At 42.7% G+C, this 26747-nt stretch overlaps 1 protein-coding gene across 1 annotated transcript; it reads left to right on the plus strand.

Moving 5' to 3' along the window:
* Positions 1-432: 432 nt before the first annotated feature.
* On the plus strand, positions 433-13503 carry crfb16 (cytokine receptor family member B16). Its single transcript, XM_021314389.2, has 7 exons — positions 433-725; positions 2708-2834; positions 9400-9584; positions 10433-10557; positions 10794-10941; positions 11138-11292; positions 11934-13503. The coding sequence occupies exons 1-7, from the start codon at positions 665-667 to the stop codon at positions 12024-12026; spliced, it is 894 nt and encodes a 297-aa protein (XP_021170064.2). The 5' UTR covers positions 433-664; the 3' UTR covers positions 12027-13503.
* The last annotated feature ends 13244 nt before the right edge of the window (positions 13504-26747 follow it).

The raw sequence follows: 26747 nt of genomic DNA on the forward strand, positions 1-26747 counted from the left end.
TTTAAAGCATCAAACTCATTTAAATATGAGTCAAAAACGACTCAAGTAAACAGAAAATGCAGTTTTTGATTTCAGATCTTTATTATTAAGGGAGAAAAAAAAAGATTGTCCTCCATTAAAACCCAACTGTGGTTTATTATCACCTAGGTTCACCTTCTGTGGCCACGCCCAGGCCTGATTACAGCCATTAACAATCATTCTGCAAAGATGCGTGGCCCGAATTCCTCCCTAGGGCTGACAGGTTATCACAAACTGTCCTGAGCACTTATCAGCTTTAGGGGTCAAAGAACCTTTCACACCACTAAGGAGAGGACGCAGCCGGTCTGCAGGACCCTGGCATCCCTGCAGGCGTGTCTTCATCTCCACCACAGGTGAAGCCAGGAGGGACTCACAGCCGGTCGGACCGGATCTGTGGCTTCAAATACCGCCGCAGCGTCCGGGCACGCAGCATTTTCTCTGTAGATCACCGGCAGATCGCAGCGTTTGAGCCGGAGCTCCAGACACTGAGCAACGTCAGATGGCTTAGAGCGGCGCCTCGCTGGGAGCGTGGTCCCTCGCCTGCTGCAGGAGCAGAAAGGTGTTTTTGTTCCTCCAGCGCCGGCAGACTGGATGCAGCTCACATGAGCGACCGTTCTTCTTCACCGGGGACAGGAACTGCGTGGGGATGAGGCTGAGAGGGAGCAGGAAGCTGCTGCTGATGGTCATCCTGCTGGAGTTTACCAACGGTGAGCGGACCTGACCCCAGGCTCTCCTCAGAGACTGTCGCTCTGCCTTTTTAAGCTCTCTGGATGAATTAAGGGTTGTGTTTTTCAGAGCTCTGTGTATCAGAACAGCTCATTCACAGCCTGCTTATCGTTTTAGACTTTTGAAAATCATAAAACAACAACAAGAACCTGAAAGGCAGGAGTGAACCACCGCTGCATGGTGTGAGTTTGTGTTCTGTGTGAAATGTTCAGCTTCAGCTTTTATTCAAGCTGGGGTTACAAAGCAAAAACAGAACTTAAAATAAGTAAAAAATTCTTTGGCTGAGTGTGTTTGTCCTTGATTTGAGCAGCTAAATAAGATTATCTGCCAGTGGAACGAGTATTTTGATCCCTGAAATAAGATAATTAGATACAATTTACTTGAAATGAGGTGCAGGAGACGAGTTGTTCCAATTTCAAGTGCAAACATCTTATTCCATTGGCAGATAATCTTATTCACCTGCTCAAATAAAGGACAAATACACTCATTTTAAGAATATTTTGCTTGTTTCTAGTTCCGTTTTTGCAGTGTAGATGATGGATCCTGTGAAGCGAAGGAAGCTCCTGTTATTCTCACTCTTTGGGTCAGGATCTCACCGCCGGGTCAACCCTCGGGTTTAAGTACGAGGCTGGCAGCTTTGTTTTGGTTCTGCTGGAACAATCTGGGTTCAGTAAACCGAATGTAGACGGAACCGGGTTCTTTACACTGGATGAGTCTGTCTTATTGAGCTGGGTGTGACAGAATGTAAAATCTAATCTGGACGACGCAGATTTTCACATTTAACTTTCTGTTCCACTACAGCAGTGGGTCAGTAATAGATGAAAAATGATATGTCTGTAAGGATGTTAAAGAAGTCAAAGGATGAATATTTAGTTTTAAAACAGCGAGACAATCTCAGTGTTTCCTGATTGTTAACCAGTCCTGATGGGCAGGACCTTAATTAATGAGGATGAGAACTAATTAGTCCCACCTACAGTAATTAAGTCAGTTATGATAAAGCTTAAATAGAACGACTTGTTTATGTTCAGCCTGGCAGGTGTGTTGTGTGCCGATGCCATTTTTTGGCCCCGATACCGATACCATTTGTTTGAAATTGATGTGTGTGTATATATGAAGAACTGCGTACTACTTGGATGTAAAATAATTGCCATCATGGCTTTGTCAAGCTGCTACCTTTGTAAAGCAGGAAAAAGACTAATACAAAGTGAATCTAGTAGAACTAGTGAGTGTCGGGAGAGAGAAGGCTGCGTTCAATTGACATACAAACATCAAAATGGTATCGTGCCTATTTGTTGATACTCGCCGATACCGATACCACCATTTTAGTGTGGTATCGGGGTCCCGGCAGATACTGGTAACGGTATCGGTGCAACACTAGTTGTGGGGCAACCACTTTCAACCATTCATCAGCAGAAACGCTCCTTTCTTCACATTCTTCAGGTGGAAAACACGTCTCTGCTCCTAAATGTGGTAATTTTCTTCTTCCAGCCGCCAAATCACAAATAATGAAGCCGATGGCAACTTTACTGCTGGAAAACAGCCAATTAAAGTTAATTAGCCCAAACTGTTGGCTAGAAAGGTTAAAGTTTACCTTCAGACAGACAGCCTGAGGAAAAAAAGTCCTTAATAACGATTTAATTTATCCATTAGTCGAACATTAAATCAGCTTTCTGTCCCTTCCAGAGGTTTGTTGAGCTGATCTACCTAAACGCAGACAGAGGTTAAGGTTACAGCAGCGTTGGTACTGGTTCGGCCCAGTTTAGCATTTTTTAATAGGTTTCATTAAAGTTTTCATAATGTTTAAATAACTGCATTTCTACAGTTTCTCCAGTAAATAACAGAAAAGGTCGTAAACTTGAAGTTGTTTTTTTCCAAACCACCACATGTTCGGGACTTTAAACGCGACGGCTTTAGATCCGCAGCTTTGTCCAGGTGACGGCTGACTGATGATGTTTTCCCGCAGACGTCTGGACGCTGCCGGCTCCTGGGAGCGTCTTCATGGACTCGGCCAACATGAGACACGTCCTGAGGTGGACGCAGCCCAAGGCCTCCTGCAACACCACGCTGCTCTACTCCGTCCAGTACCAGGGGTGAGTCAAACATCAGAGATCAGCGGCGTTGCTGTCCCGGTGTAAATCCCTGGAGGAAATCTTCCTCATCGTCCTTCACGGCAGAGCTGGGAAATCTGCTGCTCCAAGCTGCTGCTTCACTTCTGCTGTTAGACATGAACAGAGGCGTAATGCAGCCAGGAGGCTCGCTAGGTCATCAGCTTTTTAGTCCTTTAAATGAAAACACCAGCCTGTTATCGTTGGCCGGCTGCATAAACAGATAAACAGAAAGCAGATGGTTATTATATTGATATTATGCAATGTAATAACCATCTGCAATGCATTAACAAAGCCGCAGTTTAAGGACTACTACAGGTGGCTAAAGAATTTGCACCAAACTTTATTCTAAGAGTAAAAAAAATACTTTAAATAAATCCTGAAAAGAAAGTTTCTGAGAACTCAGTGTTGAAGCCTTCTGCATGTTCAGCTGTTGGAGATTATTGCATCTGTTAGCGCCCATCAACACTAATTATGCAGTAGGGAAAAATCACAGGATGAGAATAATAATAAAACTAAAGAAAAGGGAACTTTAAAGTAGGACTGAATCAGGAAAGCCAGAAGGGAGAAAACAGAGACAGAGGAGGAAAGTGGTGCCATTAGCTTTTGTTTTAATTCGTTTCTTCATCTCTACACCAGATTGAGGGAACAGATTTCACTGAAAACATAAAGAAACAAAAGAAAGAAATACAGCAGTTTGCATTTTTGTATCAATAGTTTTACTCATTTAAGCGACGGATATGATGACAGAAACAGAAACGATGTTTCCTCACACAGAGCTCCAGGTCCTGACTGACAGGATGCTCCTCTAAAGCTTTATGAACAGCAACAGATTAGATAGATTCAGACATTATTGACCCTGTAGGGACGTTTGTCTTGGCCTGTGGGGGTGAGATAAAGCTGCCCCCATAGAAAACAGCAAAAACACGTTAAAAATACATATTGCACAACTAGACACGCATAAAATGCACCTGCCACGTTTATTTCAACAGCAAACCAGCCAGCAGATCAAACCGCAGCATCAATATGGCCGCCTGGGTCAGGGAAGAGAGACGTTGATTGATCCTGCTGATTGTGATCCAGTTAACCTCTTTATCACTGGAATGATTTATGATAGGATAAAAAAAAACTGATTTAAGGTTTCAAATATGCCCTGAATTCATTTTTGACCAACTGTTACAATCAAAAACAATAAAAATTATAAATCAACACATCCTGTTGGTAAGAATAAATGCAGCATGAAACTTGGGTTTCTTCCACGTCATTATTCTGTCCCACAGTCAGAAGGTTTGCATGTTGGACGTGACAACGCTGCCTGTTGGGACTAATGTGATCTAATCTTTATCTAAAAGACTGGTAACAGCATTTCAGAAACAGTTTGGATGATTTGTTGACCACAGAAATGATGAAAACATCAAGCAGACGTCACTAGAAGAGAGCATCAACACCTTTTCCTCTTTCTGCTCCTGCATCAGCTCTAGCATCAGCAGGTGTTTTCTGTCTGATATTTTCCTCCTGTATTAGAAATATAAACACAGAGAGACTTCCTGTTCCTTAAATACATGCAGAATGCATCATTCCTATGTTGACACCCTGCATCAGGGCGGAGCAGAAAGAGCCTGTTTGTTCAGCAGAGCTTTGTTTGCAGAGCCGTTCCGCCTTTGTGTTCATGTCAGCAACAGAAAGACTAAGCTAATATTTACACACTTTGGTCCATTAACACCTTTATGAATCTGCATGAGAGACCGAAGCCAAATATGTGAGAAAATGTGGAGCAGGAGAGGAAAACGAGTTAAATCTGAACGAAACAAACAGCTGAGATTTAAAACAACACAAGACCAGAAAAAAGAAAAGAATGAAAGTAAAATACCTCAGAGCTCCAGGACCACAAATAGCAACAACATAACCCGCCTCTGAGCTTCGGTTTTCATTTAGACGAAATCAAAAGCACTCCATCCCTTCTGACTGCCAGCAGGTTTCTATATTTGTATGCAGATATTAGATTTAATGTTGAGTTTCAAACCGGTTCCAGCAGTGCCTTCTAAGCCTTGATGGACTCTTTTCTCAGTTCATGACACCACGACTGCTTTAAACATCAATGATCCACGTCTGCATGGCGCCGCCAACATCCGGGACGGTTTCTTATGTAAAGCATTATTTATTCATCTGCATTGAGAATGTGTTAATGAGCTGCTTGTTTGTTTTTTATACCATCTTCCTTTTCTTCTCGGTGCGCCACGTTTAAATATCCAGCTCCTCTGATTGGCTGTTTTGGCTTCCTGCCCCATTTGGACCCCCTCTGATAAGGTGGCCGTCCCTGATCTGTCTCTAATTTGGGTTTTCGTTCTGATTTAACATCCTGAGCTTTGTCAGTTTTGTCCTGAATGTTAGGGACGAAGGCGTCCAGATCAGACAGTGGATCTGTCACGTCCACAGTGAGGAGGAGGGGTGGGGGGTGGTTCTCTCTTCCTCTGGGCTGTCAGCAACAGAACCCACCACATTCCAGACCTGTGTGTCATCTCAGCTGTAAATCAGAGCTTTAATTAAAGTTGTTGAGCAGCGTTCTGTGCTGAAGTCTTGCAGCATTCTTCTGATACATCGTCAATTAAATTAATACGCCTCGCTGCATGACGACAGCTTTCATCCTCACCATAAAACCTCTCCGCTTTACTCTGGGCAGAGATCAGCGAGCCGTAAAACTCCTCTGGGCTTTCATTGTAGTTTTATCTTATTTTGGGCTGTGATGTCATATTTATCTCGTCTACGCCAATAAACAGGATCTGGAAAGTAGTGGAAATTTAAATAAGGAAATTAATTCAGTTTAATTTTATTTGTATGGGGGCAATTCACGATAAATGTCATCTCAAAGCACTTTCCAAAGTCAAATTTAATAAAATCTTCCTCATCTGCATTGTTGATGGCTTTGCAGCAATCCCTCATACTGAGCATGCATGAAGCGACAGTGGAGAGGAAAACTCCCCTTTAACAGGGAGGAGAACCTCCAGCAGAACCAGAACCAGGCTCAGTGTGAACGCTCATCTGCCTCCACCCACTGGGGGTTAGAGAAGACAGAGCAGAGACACAGAAAGCTCAGAAGCTCACATTGACCCAGGAGTACTTTCTATGTTAGATGGTAATAGTGGATGATCTGCCTCCCCTGATGAATCAGCTGCCAGAAAGATCAAAAGTGTTATTAATTTTACGGATATAAAGACAAGAAGTTTCCTGTAGATCAGAAAACGTTTTCACCAAAGAAAAGTTGCTGCAAAACCGTTCGGCTACAATAAAAAACGGACACATTTAGACACGCTCCTCCTTTTGCTGTAATGTTTTCATTAATCGACACCAATCCTGTGGTTAGAAGAGTAATAATATGAGGAGGACAAAGAGACTGAAAAGCTGCCTGGTTTATTCAGAGCAGGGCTGAGTTACTTTTTACTGGCTGCCTTCCAGAACTGCTTGTTGTGATCAAGACATTCAGCGTTCCCAGGATACAATTTAACGTTGACTTCCTCTGAGCACTAATTAGGATGATCTGCTTGAACCAGAATAAAGTTCCCAAATTGTAACAGAGCAGCTTCTGGAGCAAACCTAAGAGGCTGTGCCACTTTAAAAGTGATTAAGAGAAGCTGAACTGCCTGCAGAGGGCCACGGTTGGCCTCCTGTGGCTCCTTTCAGCAGCTTGTTTTCCACCGACTGCTTTAAACACAGGCAGAGCTGCCCTGTGCTCTGTCAGCCTGGATGTCTGCGCTGGTCCTGCTTTGGTTTTTACCGCTGAGAAAAGTATTCAACACCTGGGACTGCTGCCAAGTTGCTGACACCATGACATAATAACAATAATAATGATAATGATTCATGTGTTTGTTTAGCGGTTCAGACAAAGGGCTTCACAGACCAGGAATGAGACTGGCAGGAGAACATGCCATTAAAACAAAGACATTAAAATTCAAGATAAAAATCAGAAAAAAATAGCAATAACAACATTAGAGCTTATATTGAAACCAGATCTAAACTTAAAATTTGTCATTGCAAAAATGAAACGTAATCATCAAGTGACTGCATGTACAGTATATAGGCCTGAACTGGACCTGAACAAGAACTAAATTAGGTCCAGAATTGGTTCTGAACATGAACTGAAACCATTTATTTGGTAAAGTACCGCCATGAGGTGAAGGTTTTTCTGGACAGGTGCAGAGAAGATTAACAACGTAGATTCCAATAACTGACTAAAACATATCAAAATGTTATAGTTTTACAGCAGAAGATGAATAAGTAGAAACACAAATTCACCGTTTTCCCTCCATCCGTCCATTGTCTCCTCACCTGGGATCAGGCTGCTGGTGTGAAAGCTCCTCCAGGGGTGTCCTGAAGGGACCGGCCCTGGAGGAGCCTCCCCCCCCCACCCCCTCATGTTCTGCCTCCGCCCAGAGGGAGGCGCTCAGGAATCATCCTGATCAGGCGCTTGGACCTCTGAAGCCAGAATCAACATCCTCAGACCCTCCATCCTGCCTGTTATCCTGTCCTGATACATCTGACCTCAGCTCCGCCCCCTATGGGTGGTGGGCCGTCATGGAGGTGGGCTCCTGCGTCAGGATCAGCCTTTAAAGCGTGGGTTAACCTCCAACTTTATTAAAGGGGATCTCCACAAAGTGTCTTACTCCAGCCACGATACACTGGCAGATTTAGTCTTATTTCATCAAGACATCTGAGTCTGAGTCCTCCTCTGAGACCACTTTACCAAGGAGACCCCACCAGGGGACAAAGGCTCAAAGAAAAGAAGCGTCTTTGATTCACAGCCTGAGACGGGTTGGAGAAGGAAGGATGGACCTTCTCACAGGCCCTCAGTTGTGTTAGGCAACATAAAAAGGTCGACTAGGCTCTTTTTATTGAACTAAAAGTAGAAAAGTTAGACTGTTGAGGATTTATGGGAAGCGCCTGGTCTCACGGAGTCAAACCTGGTTGTTTGGTTGCTTGAAAAGAGGCGAAGCCGAAGTAAACCAGCAGCAGATTCAGACTAAATAACGGCTTCAGGTGGAAATCAGTTCAGGTTTTCTGGATGAAGCTCCGTCTCACGATCAGAAGTAGATATTTCATCCACAGTTCACAGCGTGTCGTTTCTGTCTCTGTTTACGTTTTGCTGTTGCTTCATTTTTCCTTCAAACCAACCAAACAGGCCAGACTGACGCATTCCTCGCCCGCTTTGTTCTCGCTGAGAGGCAGAAAACAGAAGTCCTGTTGGGGGACGGCCTTGGCCGCCTGACAGCAGGAGGAATGCAGATCCACCGCTGCTGAGCTCATCCAGGTCAAAGCAGACAGAAACCTTGATGACGGATCACTGAACGTTTCGGCCGGTACATTTCCATCTCACCGGGACACCTTACTGTTGCGCAAGCACAGATGTCATAGATAATTTACTGTTGCTCCAATCCAACTTTATGTATAAGCTCACATTGACACACAGAGACCAAAGTGATGTAAAAAAAAAAACACAAATATTAGTAGCATAAAAATCAGTAATATTTATAAAAACAATACAGGAAAATAAAAAAGTGGCATACAATCAACAAACACCAACATCTTCTTGAGTATTAAAAGCCGAGGTAAAAAGACGAGTCGTTTGGGACCGGCTGCAGAGCTCCCGCCTGGTTCTCGGCACCGACACGATTAAAAGTTCAGCTGACCGCAGAGAAGGAGGCGGTGCGTAAAGATGTAGGAGATCAGAGATGTAGGGTAGGGCGAGGCCTTTAAAAACAAACACAAGAATTTTAAACCTAAAACTAACCAGTGAAGTGAGCTTAACACCAGGGAGATCTGCTCAAACCTACGTGTCTTAGTTAAAAGTCGAATAAAGTGCGTTAACCAGCAGAGAGGTCACTGCCTCAAAGCGTGGACTTAGTTTGAAAGAAGCTGGATCTGAACAAATGCACCGACTGCTCCTTTATTTCCTGAACTGCTGTTTTTGCCTGTATTTAAAATGATTTTTATTATCTTATTATTGGACCTTTAGCTGCAGAGTGAGACGGTTGCTGATTTACCGACAATCCTTCATTTCGTTAAAAACGTAGACATGCCAAGAATCTCCATCTACCGTTTAATAAAAACATCCCACTGTCAGTTTCCTGTTTGGTTATTGTGCCGTTTTTATTAATCAGTTTCTGTGGCCTTTCTTTAAATGCATGTTTTCTCACTTTTACTCAGTTTTTTTGGACATATCTGATTTGCAGTTATTTATGTATTGCTGACATGTGTGTGTTTATGTATTTCTTAATTGTATTAGGTGTGGTTCCTATAAAGCTGTGCTGGTTTCTGTCACGCCTTCACATTTATCTTTCCTCCATGATGTGTTTTTTGTCTTTTAATGTTGTATAAACTAATAAACTAAACAAACATATCCTGATCTAAAAGTGTCGCCGTGCTCCAAATCTGCTCATGCTGATAGAAAACATCAGAGTTTATTAATTAGAAACGGCTCCCGGGACGTTTTCATGTGTCGGCTGGACTGGTTTCCAGTCAGTAAGTCATCAACCCGCCTGCGTCTGTCCTCCTGCAGGGAGTTTGAGCTCCACGTGAAGAACGGCAGCTGGATGAAGACCCCTGACTGCCAGAGGATCGCCCTCGCTCACTGCGACCTGACCCTGGACCTGGGCTCCGACTCCGACTACAACCTGCGGGTCCAGGCGCAGTGTGGCTCCAAGCTCTCAGTCTGGGCCAAGTTCCAGTTCAACAGGAACAACGGTGAGAGAAACGTCCACTTTAATGGCGTCATTGGCTCATATGTCCAGATTTAGTGACAGCAGTGAGTTAACGAGTCCTGGTTCTAAATATTGTGTGAAAGCTTAGCTGGTCCTGGGATGTAGAGTCATATATGCCCTTCCACAGGGTTTAAGAGGCCAGGTTATATCAGTCAGGTATCAACAGCTCAGTCTGAGAAAAGCCATTTTTCTACCATCTGAGGTCCATCGTTCCACAGAGAGAAATATTATTTACCAGAGGAAATCATTCAGGACAAACGTCAATCCCCCCAGGACGTCTCAGCCCGAGGTCAGAGTCGGGATTCTTCAGAGAAATGGCCAGAAACTGAAATACTATTGGCCTCAGTTAGCAGGTTAAAGATTAAAGGTGATGATCGGATGGTAGAAAACAAATGAAAAGGGGTGAATACTTTAGAAGGTGCAAAGACGAAAGTAGACACGTCTTTGGTGTGCAAGGCTGAATCTGAAGGAAGACAGTGAGACGTCTGCTGCAGCGTCCCTCAGCCGGAGCAGACCGAGGCCGACGGGTTTGTCTCTGATGCGCAGGATCTTGTTTAGAGAAAATGACACCCAGCATTTCAGCACAAACACTTGAGAGTCACAGTGGAAGAGGGTCGAAGTTGTTTTGCAGCCACAGAACCTGGGAACCCGACCCAAACATCTTTAGAACCAAGTATGAGACATTTACCTAACAGCTCTGGTCCCCAACACAGCAGCAAGCCTACAGAGGTGTGGTAACGGCCTAGTCAAAGTCCAGGACAGGAGCTGGCTGAGGGGGTGGAGCTGGAGCTGGGTTTCCTCTGTAACTCAAAGACTGACGTGTGTCTGCAGTGACGCCTCCCGTTCCAGAGATAAAGGTGACGACGGCAGGCGATGCTCTTCTGGTGTCGATCCGAAAGTTTCCTCTGACGGCCGCCACCAGAGTGAAGGTGTGGAAGAACGATGAAGAGCAGCAGGTCGGTCCTCAGCTTCTGTCTCTTCCTTTCACCTGATAGTAACTCCAAACCTTGTTTTCTCATCTTTTTCTGAGTAATTCTTCCATTTCTTTTATGTTATTGCAACCTGTTGTGTTGTGCTCCTCATCCTGTGGTTTCTCTCTCTTTCCTACACTAACTGCGGTCACATATAGCTCACCCTGCACTGACGCTTTCAGCACCTACTCGCCTGTTAACGGCTGTTTGTGTCTCTGCAGGCCGAGGATTATTCGCTGCCAGCGGACCAGGAGGCGCTGAAGGTCCCCGACCTGCAGGAGGGAGCCGTGTACTGCGTCAGGGCTCAGGTTTTCCTCAAGTCAGGCATGCAGAGTGGATACACCGACCGGCACTGCGTGTCCATCACAGGTACAGACAGCAGCCAGTCGTCTCCAAAAATCAAATCAGGTTAATCTGCCGTTTTCAGGAAGACGGATGTTAAGGTCTTCAGTCAGTTTTCTAGTGTCTGAGATTCTAAGGACAACTGAGCTGAAAGTGCTCCATTACGTCACTGGTGCCCAGATGTTAGCTGTTAGAGGTGTGACCCTTCCTGACTCTCCTGCAGGTCCCGGGGCTCCGGCGTGGAAGCAGCCAACCGCTGTGACTGTGACTGTGGTCATCATGTTGGGTCTCTTGGTTGTTCTGTTCTGGTCCGTCATCCACTGCCCTCCAGGCTCCTGTCAGAAGTACTTCCAGAAGGAGCCGCTGCCACCGTCTCTGGTGAGTTTCCAGCAAAGTCGGCCATTTTGTTTGTTAAACACAAATTATTCTGGGTTAATTCACAGAAGGATTTCTGGTAGCAGAATGTGGCCAAACCTGAGCGTGCAGATGGTTCTACTTCTCAATCTGGGCAAAACCGCTTCTAAGTATTGCACCAACATGTGCCTCAACTTAGAAATGCATGACTGATCGCATGCAGGCGGGGTGGGAGTCTCCGAAAATTGGTAGACTTGTAGAAACTAGGTGGAATAATCTCAGATTATTTATCATATTTTAGCATATTTTAGCCTCAAACAACACTTTCTATCTCTGAATGATAAATTTTTCCACTTTGAAATAAAATTCCACCTAGACGTTATTCCTGTGGCCGGACGCTGTAAATGGAAGCACATTTTAAACACATATCTCTCTGCTGTTGCTGTAAAGGAAAGACAATTATATGCAATAATAGGTGCAAATGTCTTCCATCAGTTTGACTTGATGGGTGGGATTGTTGCAATCTAACGTCTAATATAGAAATAAAGCAAATAGCAGCTGCAGAAAATGCAGCCACTACACTGTGTTTGTATTTTCTACGGTACATTAAGACAGAATATTATTCACGTTTTGATCCAGGATTTGCTTGATCTGTGTGCATGCAGAAAGAAATCTCTGGTCTCCAGATCACGATCCACCATCAGGGGGAGGAACTCTGTGAGGACACCCCCCGCCTGCTGAGTGCTGCACAAACGTGACTGAGGCGCACGCTGCGACCGCCACACGTTGGAAGAGGACGGCTAAAAGCTGATTGGAACGCAACGCCAAGGAACCTGCTTTCATCAACAATGCCCCGCAGCGAGGATTGACCAGGTCAGGTCCAGGTCCAGATCAGCTTCAGGTTCAGGTCTGGGTCTGGGTCCAGGTCCAGCTGGCTGAAGGAGGCGGTTCAGGAGGTCCTTCCTGGTTTAATGAAGACACAGAAGCTGCAGGTGGATGGACATGATGACCGTCTCCAGCAGGACTGAATGTTGTGCAGAGCAAGAAGGTCAAAGTTCACTTCCACAGCATCTTTATTTATATCTTTTCTTTTCACAGGCAGTCGAATATTTGCCAGCTGACACAGACAGAAGAGACGATTCATTGAGTAAAGCCATAAAAAACTGCCTGTAAAAGATTAAAAACACTGTTTGTTTTTACAAATTTCAAGGAAATGCTTTTAAATGTTTTTATGTATAAAAGTTGTATATAACATTTTCCTACCTCTCTTAAAGAACCAGGTTTTACAGGTTCTATGTTTTTATCTTCCCACCCTAACAGGTTCATCATTAAAGCTGACCTGATCTACCAGGGGGATTTTACATCAGATAAAAAGGTTACAGATCCTCTGGATCACAATGTCATGGGGGGGGGGGGGGGGGGGGTGATAGCACGGCACAGTTAGATGTGTGTTTACTAGATAATGAAGGAGTTTTACTGTTGAACTGTTATTCAAAGGGCAGCATTACTGTGTCATTTTATTTCAAAGATTATTATGAGTGAGTTATTGTTTAGTCATAAAAATGTGTGTGAAATACATGATTAGGATGTTATTTAACACGTTAATGTTACGACTAAACCTAACCTTAACACTGGACATCCATGGACGATTGTTTGCCCTAATTTAACCTAGAAAAGCCATAAAGGCTGGAGGTTTTTATTTCACATCCAAACTTTACTCCAAAGAAATATGCTGTGTTGCCTTTTTGATCAACAATAACAGCTTTTCAGCCACATTTACACTTCATTGACCTACAAAGCAAACCTGGCTTTTCTGCCTCGTTTCATTCAGAGGGTATTAAAGGTTTCTGTGTGTAAGGCTTTAAAAAACATCACAAATTCATGTTTGTCATCCTGATTTGATTGATTTAAAGAAACGTACGGCTTCCCCCATAAAAATCACAAAAGCTTGATGTTGGGAACAGCGCTTTCTGGAGACTAAAACAATTATTTGTTAAAGAGCTTTTGTTTTCATTTACCTTCAAGTTGTATTACGTTTTTTTAAGGGATGACATTTAAAATATGTTTGTTTTGTCAATTTAAACATGCAAAAAGGAAAAACAGAATTCTTACTTTTATTGTATAATTATTCTCCTGTATGTTCAGCCTAGTTTTGTCAAGGTTTATTAAAAGACATTGTTACATGTCAGTGGTTCAACAAAAGAAAAACTTGAATAAACTGCATGATTCAAAGCACTCTTTATGATTTACGTAACTATTTTTGACATTAAAGCAATGAACCCTTCTTGTTATTTGCAGAAAAGCAAATAACAAGAAGGAAGCAATGGTTCTGAATGCTTCCTCTGGTATTTTTATGCTTTGTCTTTGAGCTCCAGGCCAATGATGTTGGAAGGTCTTTTTCCAGCACCCTAATATTTGTCTCCCCTATCAGCTTTAAGTCGGGGCTATGACCGGGCCGCTCTGTAAACTTAATTTTACTTCCAGTCATAAAACAAACAAACACATTAGTGTTCTTCCTAAATCTGCCAGGGGTGTGAATAATTTTAGGCCTGACTGTAAATCCACAGGTTTGGCCATTCTCCCCATCCAGAGGAAGTACTAAGCAGGCCACACTGCCCCCTTGTGGATGCTAAGAGATTGGCAAGTTTCAAAGACCATTTGTGTCAAACTAAAGGTTTTGATGTATAATGAATCAAAGGATTTATAAATTGCTCTGTAAAATGCTTAGAAAAGCTAACTTCAGGATATGGTCATGACTGCAACACTTTAACTGTCCAGTAAGATCAGACACCACTGCTAACGATACCAAAGGACAGAATTACACTTTACAGCCAAATTAAAGCAAAACTATTCGAAGATAAAGATAAACATTCTTGCTCTCTGTGCTGTAACAGTTAGTGAATTTTTTTTTACAATCGAAAAATTGGTAGGACCGCTTTCTACAGTCTAACCTGAAAAGTAGAGGGAAATGAAGCTGTTTTGTTCATATTTGCACAAGTTGAACCAATCGCTGCACAAAATTGGTCACAAACATTTACAAGCAATGCAAGTTCAGCTGTATTTGGTTAGAAAAGGGATTGGCAGACCATCAGGTTTGGACCAAAGCCTTTGTTCTCTGATGCAGTGCAACTGGCATACCACATTGTACTGTGATAGGTCTCAACACTCTCTGCTGTGCAGTGGCAAAAGATTTTCAGCAGAATAGTTTGTTTTTCCTCAATGTTCTCAGGAAGAAAAGGCAATGCTGTGCTTTTTTGATGATGGGGCTGGTGTTCACAGTCCAGCTGTGATGCTCTAAAATGTGCGGTGTGAGGAACTTAAAGGTTGTGATCCACTCCACTTCTTCCCTGATGATGCAGACATCTGACTGTAGTGTTGTCCTTGACTTCTGGAAGTTATTGATTTCTTGTGTTTTCTTGATGTTGAGTTTGAGGTGGTTGTTACTTCACCAGGCCACAAGACATTCGACCTCTTTTCTGTATGGTACCTTTGTTGTTGGTCAGCCTCACAGTGGTTATACAATACAGGCATGGCTTTACAATGTGTACAAGACTGGACTCAGAAGACAGTCCTGAGGAACACCTGTATTGAGGACAATGGTGGAGGATGTGGAGGTGCCCATCTTGACATGCAGGAGTGTATTTGTGAGGAAGTCCATGATGCACAGGCTCCAAGTTGTAGTTCTGATGGATGTTTGGGGGGTGTCAATTTGGCTGAGAATAGTGTGGAGGGCAGTGGGGATGATGTCTTCTGTGGACCTGTTGAACTTCCATCTTCTGGTGCTCTACACATCTAGAGGAATTCTACAGGATCTTAAAAAACGATCTAGCTCTATAAAAAAAAAGAAAAAAACTTTGCAGATAAGTGCAGGTGCACAACTACATTTCAATCTGAAAAACTCACATAGAAAGAAATGGCAATTAGAAGGATTTTATTGACACGATAATTTAAGTTTTTGGCTCTCAGACCTCGGCAGGACCATTAATGCTGAATTATACTTTAATATGCATAAGTAGATGTATGAGAACAGGGATGTTCCCCCCAGGTCTGACACTGGTGGTGGAGTGGGGATAGAAGAAGTTTGTTCAGTCCATATGATGATCTGTTTAAGATAGATGTCCAGCTTGATAAACACAGGTTTGCATGAACTGTCCATGATGAGCAAGCTTGAAGCGACTGTGGAGAGGAAAAACTCCCCTTTGGGAAGAAACCTCTGGCAGAACCGGGCCCAACATGGTGGTCTTCTGCCGGACCAATAACGGGGTGATAGGGAGTGCTGAAAACTGAAGGGAGAAAACACTCTGATGGGTTGAGGATGGAGGAATGTCTTGGAAGCTAGATGAACTCAGCTACGATGGTGGAGAAAAGGGTTGGGGGTGGGTTGGATCGGACATTTGATTCGTAATCTGACATGATGCGAAGCTGTTTGCACTTGCTGGTTAGCAGGCTGAGACGTGGATTTGAAGTTGCTTTTAAGATGAGCGTGGGATGCTGATTGGGCTTCATGGAGGTGCGGTTCGTAGCGGATTGGCTCACATCAGAGGCGGATCGGCCTCTGATTGGATGGAGGCAGGCGATGAGTTTCTTCAATTGAACTTCCACTATAGCTTCATTTCAATCTGAAAAACTCACAGAGAAAGAAATGGCAATTAGAAGGATTTTATTGACACAATAATTTAAGTCTTTGGCGCTCAGACCTCGGCAGTAACATTAATGCTGAATTATACTTTAATATGCATAAGTAGATGTATGAGAACAGGGATGTTCCCCCCAAAAATGCCGAGGTCAGAGCGTCTGTATGCTCATAAGGCAGTGTGACGGGATAGTGAGATGAATGGGAGATGATTAGGTGAAAGAAATTAAAAAGGAAAAGGGAGCAGAGATGCTTTTTTGCGGAAGATGTCTTGTGTATGCTTCTTGCGGATGATGCACATAGATAAACAAGTGATCATGACAAGATGCAAGACAGGTGACGGGACGCATGACAGGCTGCAACGGGATGCATAACAGAATGCATGACGCACGCATGAGAGAACACATGACAAGAAGCAGGACCAGACGTGACAAGACGCACGAGAGAATGCATGACAGATGCATGAAAGGATACATAACAGAATGAGTGACAGGATGTGTGACAGGATAAAGGACAGGATAAACTGACAATATGAGTTGCGATATGAATGAAAGTATACATGTGATGAATGATGATATGAAAGAAGCATGGAATATCAACTATATAGAGAGGAGAGTTACAGGAGTGTGATGATTATGAATTATCAACTCAATTTGAAAGAGTGAAACATGAAAGGTCTGGCGAGACATGTGAAAAGTTTCAATCCACCACCAGTATTTGCAGTTAGATTACCTTAAAGCTGAGAGGGCATTGAGCAGCTAAAATGAATGGATGCTCAGAACGATATGTGAGGCATGATGATGATGACCATGGCCCATTGTTGGAGTGATCAGGAATCTGCAAAACAATTATAAAGAACCTCCCCAAAACCTACGGATGGCAGCATCCGTGATTTAAAGGAACTCAGGCTTTCCGCACTTTTACAGTTTTCTGGAAGTTTGTTCCTTTTGTTTTTCCCTGCAAAAAGACCCTGGAACCCTGGCTGACGTCACTTCCTGTTTGCGGTAAGGCTAAGGTGACCAGATTTCTAAAATCAAATCTGGGGACATTTCTTGCTCGTGGATAAAAATCAATACATCTAATCAAGATGAAATTAGGAAACGGGGACAGTAATGGTTTCATTTATTTTTACATGTTTATTAATATTTAAACAATAAAAATCAAGTGTAAAAGCCAGGAATGTGCCTCTCCAGACCTTTAGTGCATCCTAAGATTAATAAAATCAATAAATAGTGTTATTAATAGAAACTAGAACTGTGTCTCTGGGTTGGGGCAAAGTGGTGGGAGTGGGAGTGGAGGGGTCCAGAGTGGTTAGCAGGGTTTTCCAATTTTGTGGGGCTCAAAGAGCTCTGCCACCCCATAAGGGGAAATTGACACGAGGAAAAGAAAAACCAGTAAATACAAACATTTAGCCTGTGGCTGTCTGTGGAGACAGAGTCCCCCAAATTTTAAAAAACTGCAACAAATACTCATTCTGTTCACGTCTACATACCTATGAAAAATAGTTTTTTCTGCGTTAACATCAAAAAGTAGCAGTCAGGTCCACTGGTAAAGGATGATATATGTTTCTTACTGTCAACTGACCACATAGGGGGTTCTGTGCATCACAAAGCAGATTAATTTCTCCCATAATGGGCTATAAGCACATAGAGCACATAGTGCATAGAGCCTGTTTGGAACATGACATTGTCCAATGGATTGTGGTGATGTGAGGTGAAACAAGGGCACAGACATGGAAATCCCCTTGACATGAATGCAAGTGATTGTGTGTGTAGTGCAGCATGAGCATGTATAAACTTACATAAAGTGTGTATAACTACATTATGTGTATGTGTATGGTAGTAGCTGATGTGTGAGTATATTGTTTGATCCTTTAAGGTGAGTTAACTCCGGTCAGTGAGTCAGCTAACATGAGATCATCTCTGGTTTCTTCAAGGCGTTTTGTGTCTGAAGAGCCATCAGCCCCGGTATCCAAAGGTCTGGATAAAATAAGAGGAGAAAAGGATATATTATGTGCAGAACTGAAATTTTTAAAACACAAGAAAAAAATACAACTAAACTGCCTCTTCTTTCTGCCGCAGCTAGGGAAGTGCAGTGAAACTCATGTTCAGTGCAGAGACTCAGAAAGAGGTTATATCCTCAGACAATTGGGCTTCTCAGCTCAAACCTGAGTATATCATGTCAGAGCTTTATCACTTGAACTTTATTAATACTCTAAGTAAATATTTATCCCTTCTCGTCAATCATTCTTTACAACAATATTCCTATTTTCCTCCACTCTCATTTAATCTCCTTTCTGTGTTCCTATCTTCTTCCTCTCTCCTCTTGTATCAATCTTACATTATTCTAAAACAGAGACATTATATATTTAAAATCACTTCCAAAAACATTAGATTGTACAACATGAAAATGTCCTATTATTATTATTATTATTATTATTTCCTCTGATTAAATACAAAAAAATGCTAATTACCACAATACTAAGAGCTACAAGCAAAAACAACATAATAAATTAACATTAAACAGGCAGTTATCTCTTCCTCCATCGTTCTCAGATCATGTAAATATTTTCTCACTCAGTTTTCCTGTTACTGACTCCTATTTTTTCATGAGGAACTTTCATAAATCCAAACTGAGCAGTAGAAAAGCTAAACCTAAGCTAAACCTAAACCTATCTGAAATATAAACTAAAGGTCACCAATCAGTTCTAAAACATCTTTAGAGGAACCCTTGTTGATCCCTGGAGAACCAGCGAACCAGTTTAGCGCCTTACAAAGAGTTTTCAATCATTCTCTTACATTTTATCTGAGTGTCTTTTACTGATTTGAGCAGCAACTCGTGGTCTTGTCTTACTTTTTATTGATTATTTTTTAACCTGGAAAAAAAAAACATTTCTCACAGGATCAGCTTGATCCAAATAAAATGAATCGATTAACACACTTACCATAACACAGCAGCTCCCTATCAGTTGCCACCAGTTGACGACTTTTCACTTCTTCTTCTTCTGTTTTAAATGTGGTGCGCTCGTCTTCTTCTTCTTCCTCTTCGTGTTTTAATGGCATCTGACATCCAAAAGGATCATTACCGCCATCTAGTGGTGCGCTCTGTTCCTCGTGTTTATATTATCAGCAGCGCAACCAGCTACCGCAACACATTTTCCCCCTCGGTAAAATCGGGGACATTTCCGGGGACAGCTTTAGCCGGGGACAGGTGGTCCAAAACGGGGACAGTCCCCGGAAAACGGGGACGTCTGGTCACCCTAGGTAAGGCGTATTGTATCACTTCCTGTTTTCACTGCGTGAGCAACGGTTTGTTGCTCCAGATTCTCTCGCTTTTATCTTTAATCTCTTTGCTTTAACATCTGTTTCTAACACATAAGCACTTTTAAAACATTTTCTGTTGCTGCACATCACGCTTGGGAACTCCTCGTGTTTCACGGTTTGCTCTCTTGGCGTTGTAGAAGGGCGCTAGCCTAGCTTTAGCCTAGCCTAGCTTTAGCTCCACAATGGCTTCCTCTCCTACTATTACTTTAGCTTCTCCGTCTCTGACTAAGTCTCCCCTTATCTCCTGCTCTCTGTGTCAGATGTTTAGCTATTCCTCTGCCTCCTTTAGTGATAATGGTACTTGTAATAAATGTAGTGTTTTTGTAGCTTTGGAGGCGAGGGTGTCAGAATTAGAGTCCCGGCTCCGTGCTATGGAAAGACCAGCTGATAGCCGCCCCTCTGCTAGCGCGGAGCCACATAGACCTAGCGTTAGTTCACTTAGTGGTCCTCCAGAAGCACCCGAGCAGCCGGGTAAGCAGGCCGGCTGGGTGACAGTTCGTAGGAAGCATAGCTCTAGATTTCAGCCCCCAGTTCACCACCAACCCGTCTGCGTTTCAAACAAATTTTCCCCACTCAGCGACACACCCGCTGAGAAGCCGACCCTGATTATTGGGAGCTCAATAGTCAGAAACGTGGCACTAGAGACACCAGGGACCATAGTTAAATGCCTGCCAGGGGCCAGAACGGGCGACATAGAATCTTACCTAAAACTGCTGGCTAAGGATAAGCGTAAATACAGTAAGATTGTTATTCACGCTGGCGGTAATGACACCAGGTCACGCCGATCGGAAGTCACTAAAGTTGGTGTTGCTTCGGTGTGTGAGTTTGCTAAAGCAATGTCGGACTCTGTAATTTTCTCTGGTCCCCTGCCTGATTTGACCAGTGATGACATGTTTAGCCGCATGTCATCATTCAACCGCTGGTTGTCTAGGTGGTGTCCTGAAAACGATGTGGGCTACATTGATAACTGGAGAACTTTCTGGGGAAAACCTGGTCTGATCCAGAGAGACGGCATCCATCCTACTTTGGATGGTGCAGCTCTTCTTTCTAGAAATCTGGCCGGATTTATTAGTCCTCCTAAATGCTGACAACCCAGGGTCCAGACCAGGAAGCAGAGCCGTAGTTTAACACACCTCTCTGCAGCTTCTGTACTGTTACCCACCCATTATCCTATTGAGACGGTGTCTTTCCCACGGCCAAAACTTAACAGATCAAAAACTTATCTAAAAGGAACAAATCATAAAAACCTAATAAAAATCAATACGGTTCACCTTGAACCTAAAAATAAAACAATTAAATGTGGTCTATTAAATATAAGGTCTCTCCCTCCAAAGACTTTGTTAGTTAACGAATTGATTTCTGATAAACAGATTGATTTGTTTTGTCTCACAGAAACCTGGCTACAAGAGGACTACGTTAGTATAAATGAGTCAACTCCCTCCAATTATTCAAATTTCCACATTCCCAGATCTGTGGGAAGAGGAGGAGGAGTGGCAACCATCTTTCAGTCTGATTTATTAATTAGTCCCAGGCCAATTAATAACTACAGTTCTTTTGAACATTTAACCCTCAGTTTCCCTCATCCAAACTGCAAAGCAATAAAACCTCTTCTGTTTGTTGTTTTGTATCGTCCACCAGGCCCTTACACTCAGTTTTTGGATGAGTTGTCAGATTTCTTATCTGATTTGGTGTTAAATACTGATAAGGCTATTATAGTGGGTGATTTTAACATCCATGTTGACACAGAATGTGATAACCTTAGTGTAGCCTTTAAAACTATCCTAGATTCAATTGCTTTTGCTCAAAATGTGCATAAACCGACGCACTCTTGGCTCCATACTTTAGACCTTGTGCTGACATATGGCATTGATTGTGAAGAATTAACAGTATTTCCTCACAACCCTGTCCTATCTGATCATTTTTTTTTTTTTTTTTTTTTTTTTTGGTTTTTTTTTTTTTTTTTTTCTTCCCAGTGTCCTGTCTAGCACTATGGCAATAGGAATTGATATCTCAATGCCAGATGGAGCTCGACAGATTTTGCTTTTACAAGTGGAGCAAACAGCTTTCGCCATAGTGCTCCACTTGATTTATGCTTGTAAATAGCTTTATTATGATTCCTGCAAGGAGAATTTCAAATTATATGGACATGACAATGGGAGAGTAAAGGAAGAACAAAAAGTGAAAGAAAAGAAAAAAAAAAGAGTAGAGGTGAAAGAAAGAGGAGATAAAAGGAAGAGAATGATAAAATGTCCTCTGTCTGCTCCATCACCTGGAAAGAGACACAAAAAGAACAGCACAACCAACAGACATAAAGCAACAGATACACTCTAATAACACCTAGATGCCATTGCTAAATCATATATATTATTATGTAAGCTGACATGTGTAATGTGATATTTGAAAAAAGAAAGTGACACAACATAAATAAATAAATAAATAAATTATAAGATTACTGTATATAAGTGAACACTTAATACCTGGGACCCAGCACCAGTGGGAGATGTGAAAGTGCACTAGTTTAGGTGAAGATTATCCAGAAATAGCTTGATAGTGATTGTGGAGAACCAAAGACCCACCTTCCCCGAGCACAGAGGCAGGCGTCAGGGGACCCGTAACCCCGGACTCCCAAAGGGGTCCCTAAAGCAGGTCGCCCAGGAGGGGCCGACACAGGATATCTGCAACCCCCCCCCCAAGGAAGGAGCAGAGACGACCCCGAGGAAATCCCCCAGCCACCGCAATGTCGACGCCCTCAAGAGCCGCGGAGACGAGCCCGTGGGCTCCGCCGGCAGCCAGCCCCGCTGAAGTGGTCCCGGCCATGGGCCCTGAGGGCCAGAGGCCCCAGGGGCGCCCCGCCCCCGCGACGAGGGCCCCGGCCGCCCCCCGGGGGGCCAGGCCCCGCGAAGAGGCCGCCAGGAGCGGGCCGGCGCACGCCCGGGAACCCACCCCAAACCCGAAGCCAACTAATGCGCCAGGGGGCCAAGGCGCCCGCCAACGAAGTGGAGGAGGGCAGGACGTGGGGGGATGGGCTCCGCACCTATCGGAGACTTGAGATGTTCTTGGGATGTTCTATCTGATCATTTTTTAATAACATTTGAGTTTAATCTAACTGAGTTCTCCACCCCCAAAAGAGGGTTCCATTATAGTAGATCTTTATCAGATAATGCTGTATCAAAACTTAAAGAGTCTGTCCCCTTTTTAATATCCTCCGTATTGCAGAAATGCCCTGTAGATGGCAGCAATGTTGTTTTTTCCAATTCACAAATAGATGTCTTTGTAAACGGTATGACTTCGTCATTGCGTTCTGCATTAGACAATGTAGCTCCCTTGAAAAAGAAGGTGATTATTCACAGGAAGCTGGCTCCTTGGTTTAATTCAGAGCTGCGTTCCTTGAAGCACAATGTTAGGAAATTGGAGAGAAAATGGCGCTCTACACACCAAGAGGAATCCTACCTAATCTGGAAGAACAGTCTATTGTTGTATAACAAGACCCTTCGCAGAGTAAGAGCAGCATATTTTTCATCATTAATTGAGGAGAATAAGAATAATCCTAGATTTCTCTTCAGTACAGTTGCCAAACTTACCCAGAGCCACAGCTCTGTTGATCCATCCATTCCCTTAGCTCTTAGCAGTGATGATTTTATGGGATTCTTCATAAATAAAATTGATTCCATTAAAAATAAAATAATTGGCATCCTCCCAAACATGATTACCTCATCCTCAGTAAGTGAGGCAGCATTGGAGGAATCCTTAGAACCTGCGCAGTGTCTGAACTGTTTAAAAGCAGTAGAGCTTTCTGAGCTATCTAAAATTTTAGCTTCATCTAAACCTTCTACCTGTATGTTAGACCCAATCCCAACCAAGTTGTTTAAGGAGGTATTCCCTCTGATCAGTGGTCCTATTTTAGACATGATTAATCTATCCTTGGTAAATGGATATGTACCACAGGCTTTTAAAGTAGCTGTTATTAAACCTTTACTTAAGAAACCATCTCTTGATCAAGATGAGTTAGTAAATTACAGACCTATATCTAATCTTCTTTTCTTATCTAAAATTCTTGAGAAAGTAGTTGCTAATCAACTATGTGAACATTTACAAAGTAATGACCTACTTGAGGAGTTTCAGTCAGGCTTCAGAGCTCATCATAGCACTGAAACAGCTCTGGTGAAGGTCACCAATGATATTCTCATGGCCTCAGATAATGGACTTGTGTCTATACTTGTCCTGTTAGATCTCAGTGCTGCATTTGATACAGTTGATCACAAGGTTCAGTCCTTGGACCAATTCTCTTTACTATATATATGCTTCCGATTGGCAAAATTATCAGACAGCATGGGATTAATTTCCACTGTTATGCTGATGACACTCAGCTATATTTATCCATAAATCCTGATGAATCCAATCAGTTACTTCGACTGCAGTCATGTCTTGATGACATCAAAAGCTGGATGACTTTAAATTTCCTGCATTTAAATTCTGACAAGACAGAAGTTGTAATCTTTGGGCCAGAGTCTTCAAAAAATAAAGTTCTTAATCAATCTCTTAATCTGGATGGCCTTAACTTGGCCTCTGGTAATAAAGTTAAAAATCTTGGTGTTGTTTTCGACCAAGACATGTCATTTAAATCCCATATTAAACAGGTTTCCAGAGTTTCCTTTTTTCACCTCCGGAATATCGCCAAAATTAGAAACATTCTGTCCAGGAGTGATGCTGAAAAACTAGTCCATGCATTTGTTACTTCAAGGCTGGACTATTGCAATTCTTTACTATCAGGAAGTCCACAAAATGCAGTTCGAAGTCTTCAGCTGATCCAAAATGCTGCGGCAAGAGTTCTGATGAAAATCAACAAGAGGGATCATATTTCTCCAATTTTAGCTTCCCTTCATTGGCTTCCTGTTAAATCAAGAATATAATTAAAAATTCTCCTTCTAACGTATAAAGCCCTTAATAATCAAGCTCCATCATATATCAGAGCTCTGATTACCCCGTATGTTCCTAACAGAGCACTTCGCTCTCAGACTGCAGGTCTGCTGGTGGTTCCTAGAGTCTCTAAAAGTAAAATGGGAGGCAGATCCTTTAGCTATCAGGCTCCTCTCCTGTGGAATCAACTCCCGGTTTTGGTCCGTGAGGCAGACACCCTATCTATTTTTAAGACTAATGTTAAAACTTTCCTTTTTGACAAAGCTTATAGTTAGAGTGGCTCATACCCTGAGCTACCTCTATAGTTATGCTGTGATAGGCCTAGGCTGCTGGAGGACATCAGGGTCTAATTTTCTCACTCTACTGATTTCTACTGTTCTTCAGTCTACTGTTCTCCAGTTTTGCATTGTATTACATTGAAATGACTGTCGTCATTTCAGCTTTTAACTTTTTGCTCTCTCTCTTTTTCTTCATAGTAGGTACACCTGGTCTGGCGTTCTGTTAACTGTGACATCATCCAGAGAAGACGGCTCACCCGCTACTACCATCTAATGTAGAACAGATTACTAGATCAATGTGTGCTTCTGTGCTTTTTTGTCTCTCTTGTTGTGTCTCTGCTCTGTCTTCTGTAACCCCAGTCGGTCGAGGCAGATGACCGTTCATACTGAGCCCGGTTCTGCCGGAGGTTTTCCTTCCTGTTAATGGGGAGTTTTTCTTCCCACTGTCGCTTCATGCTTGCTCAGTATGAGGGATTGCAGCAAAGCCATGTACAATGCAGACGACTCTCCCTGTGGCTCTACGGTTCCCCAGGAGTGAATGCTGCTTGTCGGGACTTTGATGCAATCAACTGGTTTCCTTATATAGGACATTTTTGACCAATCTGTATAATCTGACCCAATCTGTATAATATGATTGAACTTGATTTTGTAAAGTGCCTTGAGATGACATGTTTCATGATTTGGCGCTATATAAATAAAATTGAATTGAATTGAATTGAGTTCCAGATCAGTGGAGCATAGGAACTAAATGCTGCTTCTCCATGTCTGGTTCTGGTTCTGCAGAGCAGGCTGGAGCCAGAAGACCTTAGTGGTCTGGAGGGTTGATGCACTGATAACAAGTCTGTGATGTATTTAAGTGCTAATTCAGGGATTTATAGACTAACGGAAGGATTTTAAAGTCTATTCTCTGAGATACAGGGAGCCAGTGTAAGGACTTTAGAACTGGGGTGATGTGCTCTACTTTCTTAGTCTTAGTGAGGACGTGGGCAGCAGCGTTCTGGATCAGCTGCAGCTGTCTGATCCACTTTTTAGGCAGACCTGTAAAAACACCGTTGCAGTAATCTATTCGACTAAAAATAAACGCATGGATTAGTTTTTCCAGATCCTACTGAGACATCAGTCCTTTAATCGTGGAAATGTTCCTCAGGTGATAGAAAGCCAACCTTGTAACTGTTTTTAGATGCTTTTGGAGGTTCAGGTCTGAGTCCATTACTACAACCAGATTTCGGGCCTGATCAGTGGTTTCTAGCTGAAGCGACTGGAGCTGTGTGCTAATTTTTGATCTCTCCTCTATTGGTCCAAATGTTATTACTTCTGTTTTGTTTTTATTCAATTGAAAAAAAAATGGCACATCCATGCATTGATTTCTTCTAAACATTTATTCAGTCCCTGATCTGGTGACATGGTGATGTAGAGCTGTGTGTCGTCTGCATAGTTATGGTAGCTGATGTTGTTGTTTTTTATTATCTGAGCTAGAGGGAGCATGTAGATATTGAAGAGGAGGGGACCCAGGATGGACCCTTGGGGAACCCCACATGTGATTTTTGTCATCTTTGATGTAAAGTTACTTACTGACACAAAACAGTCACTGTCCTTTAAGTAGGATTTAAACCAGTGGAGAGCTGTACCAGAGAGACTGACCCAGTTTTCCAGGCGTTCTAACAGGATGGAGTGATCGACAGTATCAAATGCTGCACTAAGGTCCAATAGAACCAGCACGGTGGTTCTTCCACAGTCTGTATTTATGTGGATGTCATTAAACACCTTGATAAGGGCGGTCTCTGTACTGTGGTGAGGAAGCCAGACTGGAAAACCTCAAAGCGGCTGGTTGTTGTTAAGAAGGTGTTTAATTGTTGAAGCACAGCTTTTTCAATAATCTTACTGATAAAGGGGAGGTTTGAGATGGGCCTGTAGTTCTGGAGTAGAAGTTTGTCTAAATTGTTCTTTTTCAGCAGTGGTTTGATAATTGCTGTTTTTAGGGACTGGGGAAAAACACCTGACAGAAGGGACGTGTTTATTATCTGAGTCAACTCAGACGCTATGACAGGCAGAACATTCTTAAAAAAAGCTGTGGGTAGAACATCAAGGCAGCACGAGGAGGAACTTAACTGCTGAATGATCTGCTCTAAGCTTTTGATGTTTATTTGGCTGAAGTGGCTTTTAGTGGCTTTATTACAGATAAGGCCAGTTTGAAAGTATGTAGCAAAAAAGAGAACATTTTAATTTAAAAAGCAGTTTAACTGAACAACGTGCATTTAGTTCTTGAGTAATAATATAACTAATTATTTAAGACATTTACAAATTGGTAAATAATGACTTTTAAAACAA

The sequence above is a fragment of the Fundulus heteroclitus genome, unplaced genomic scaffold, assembly GCF_011125445.2.
Source record: "Fundulus heteroclitus isolate FHET01 unplaced genomic scaffold, MU-UCD_Fhet_4.1 scaffold_63, whole genome shotgun sequence".
NCBI lineage: Eukaryota > Metazoa > Chordata > Actinopteri > Cyprinodontiformes > Fundulidae > Fundulus > Fundulus heteroclitus.

Excerpts from the sequence above, each read along its gene's own strand:
- crfb16 (XM_021314389.2), top strand. The coding sequence starts at position 665 with ATGAGGCTGAGAGGGAGCAGGAAGCTGCTGCTGATGGTCATCCTGCTG. Across the intron at positions 10,558-10,793 it reads AGAACGATGAAGAGCAGCAG|GCCGAGGATTATTCGCTGCC; the intron begins GTCGGTCCTCAG and ends GTGTCTCTGCAG. Across the intron at positions 10,942-11,137 it reads GCACTGCGTGTCCATCACAG|GTCCCGGGGCTCCGGCGTGG; the intron begins GTACAGACAGCA and ends ACTCTCCTGCAG.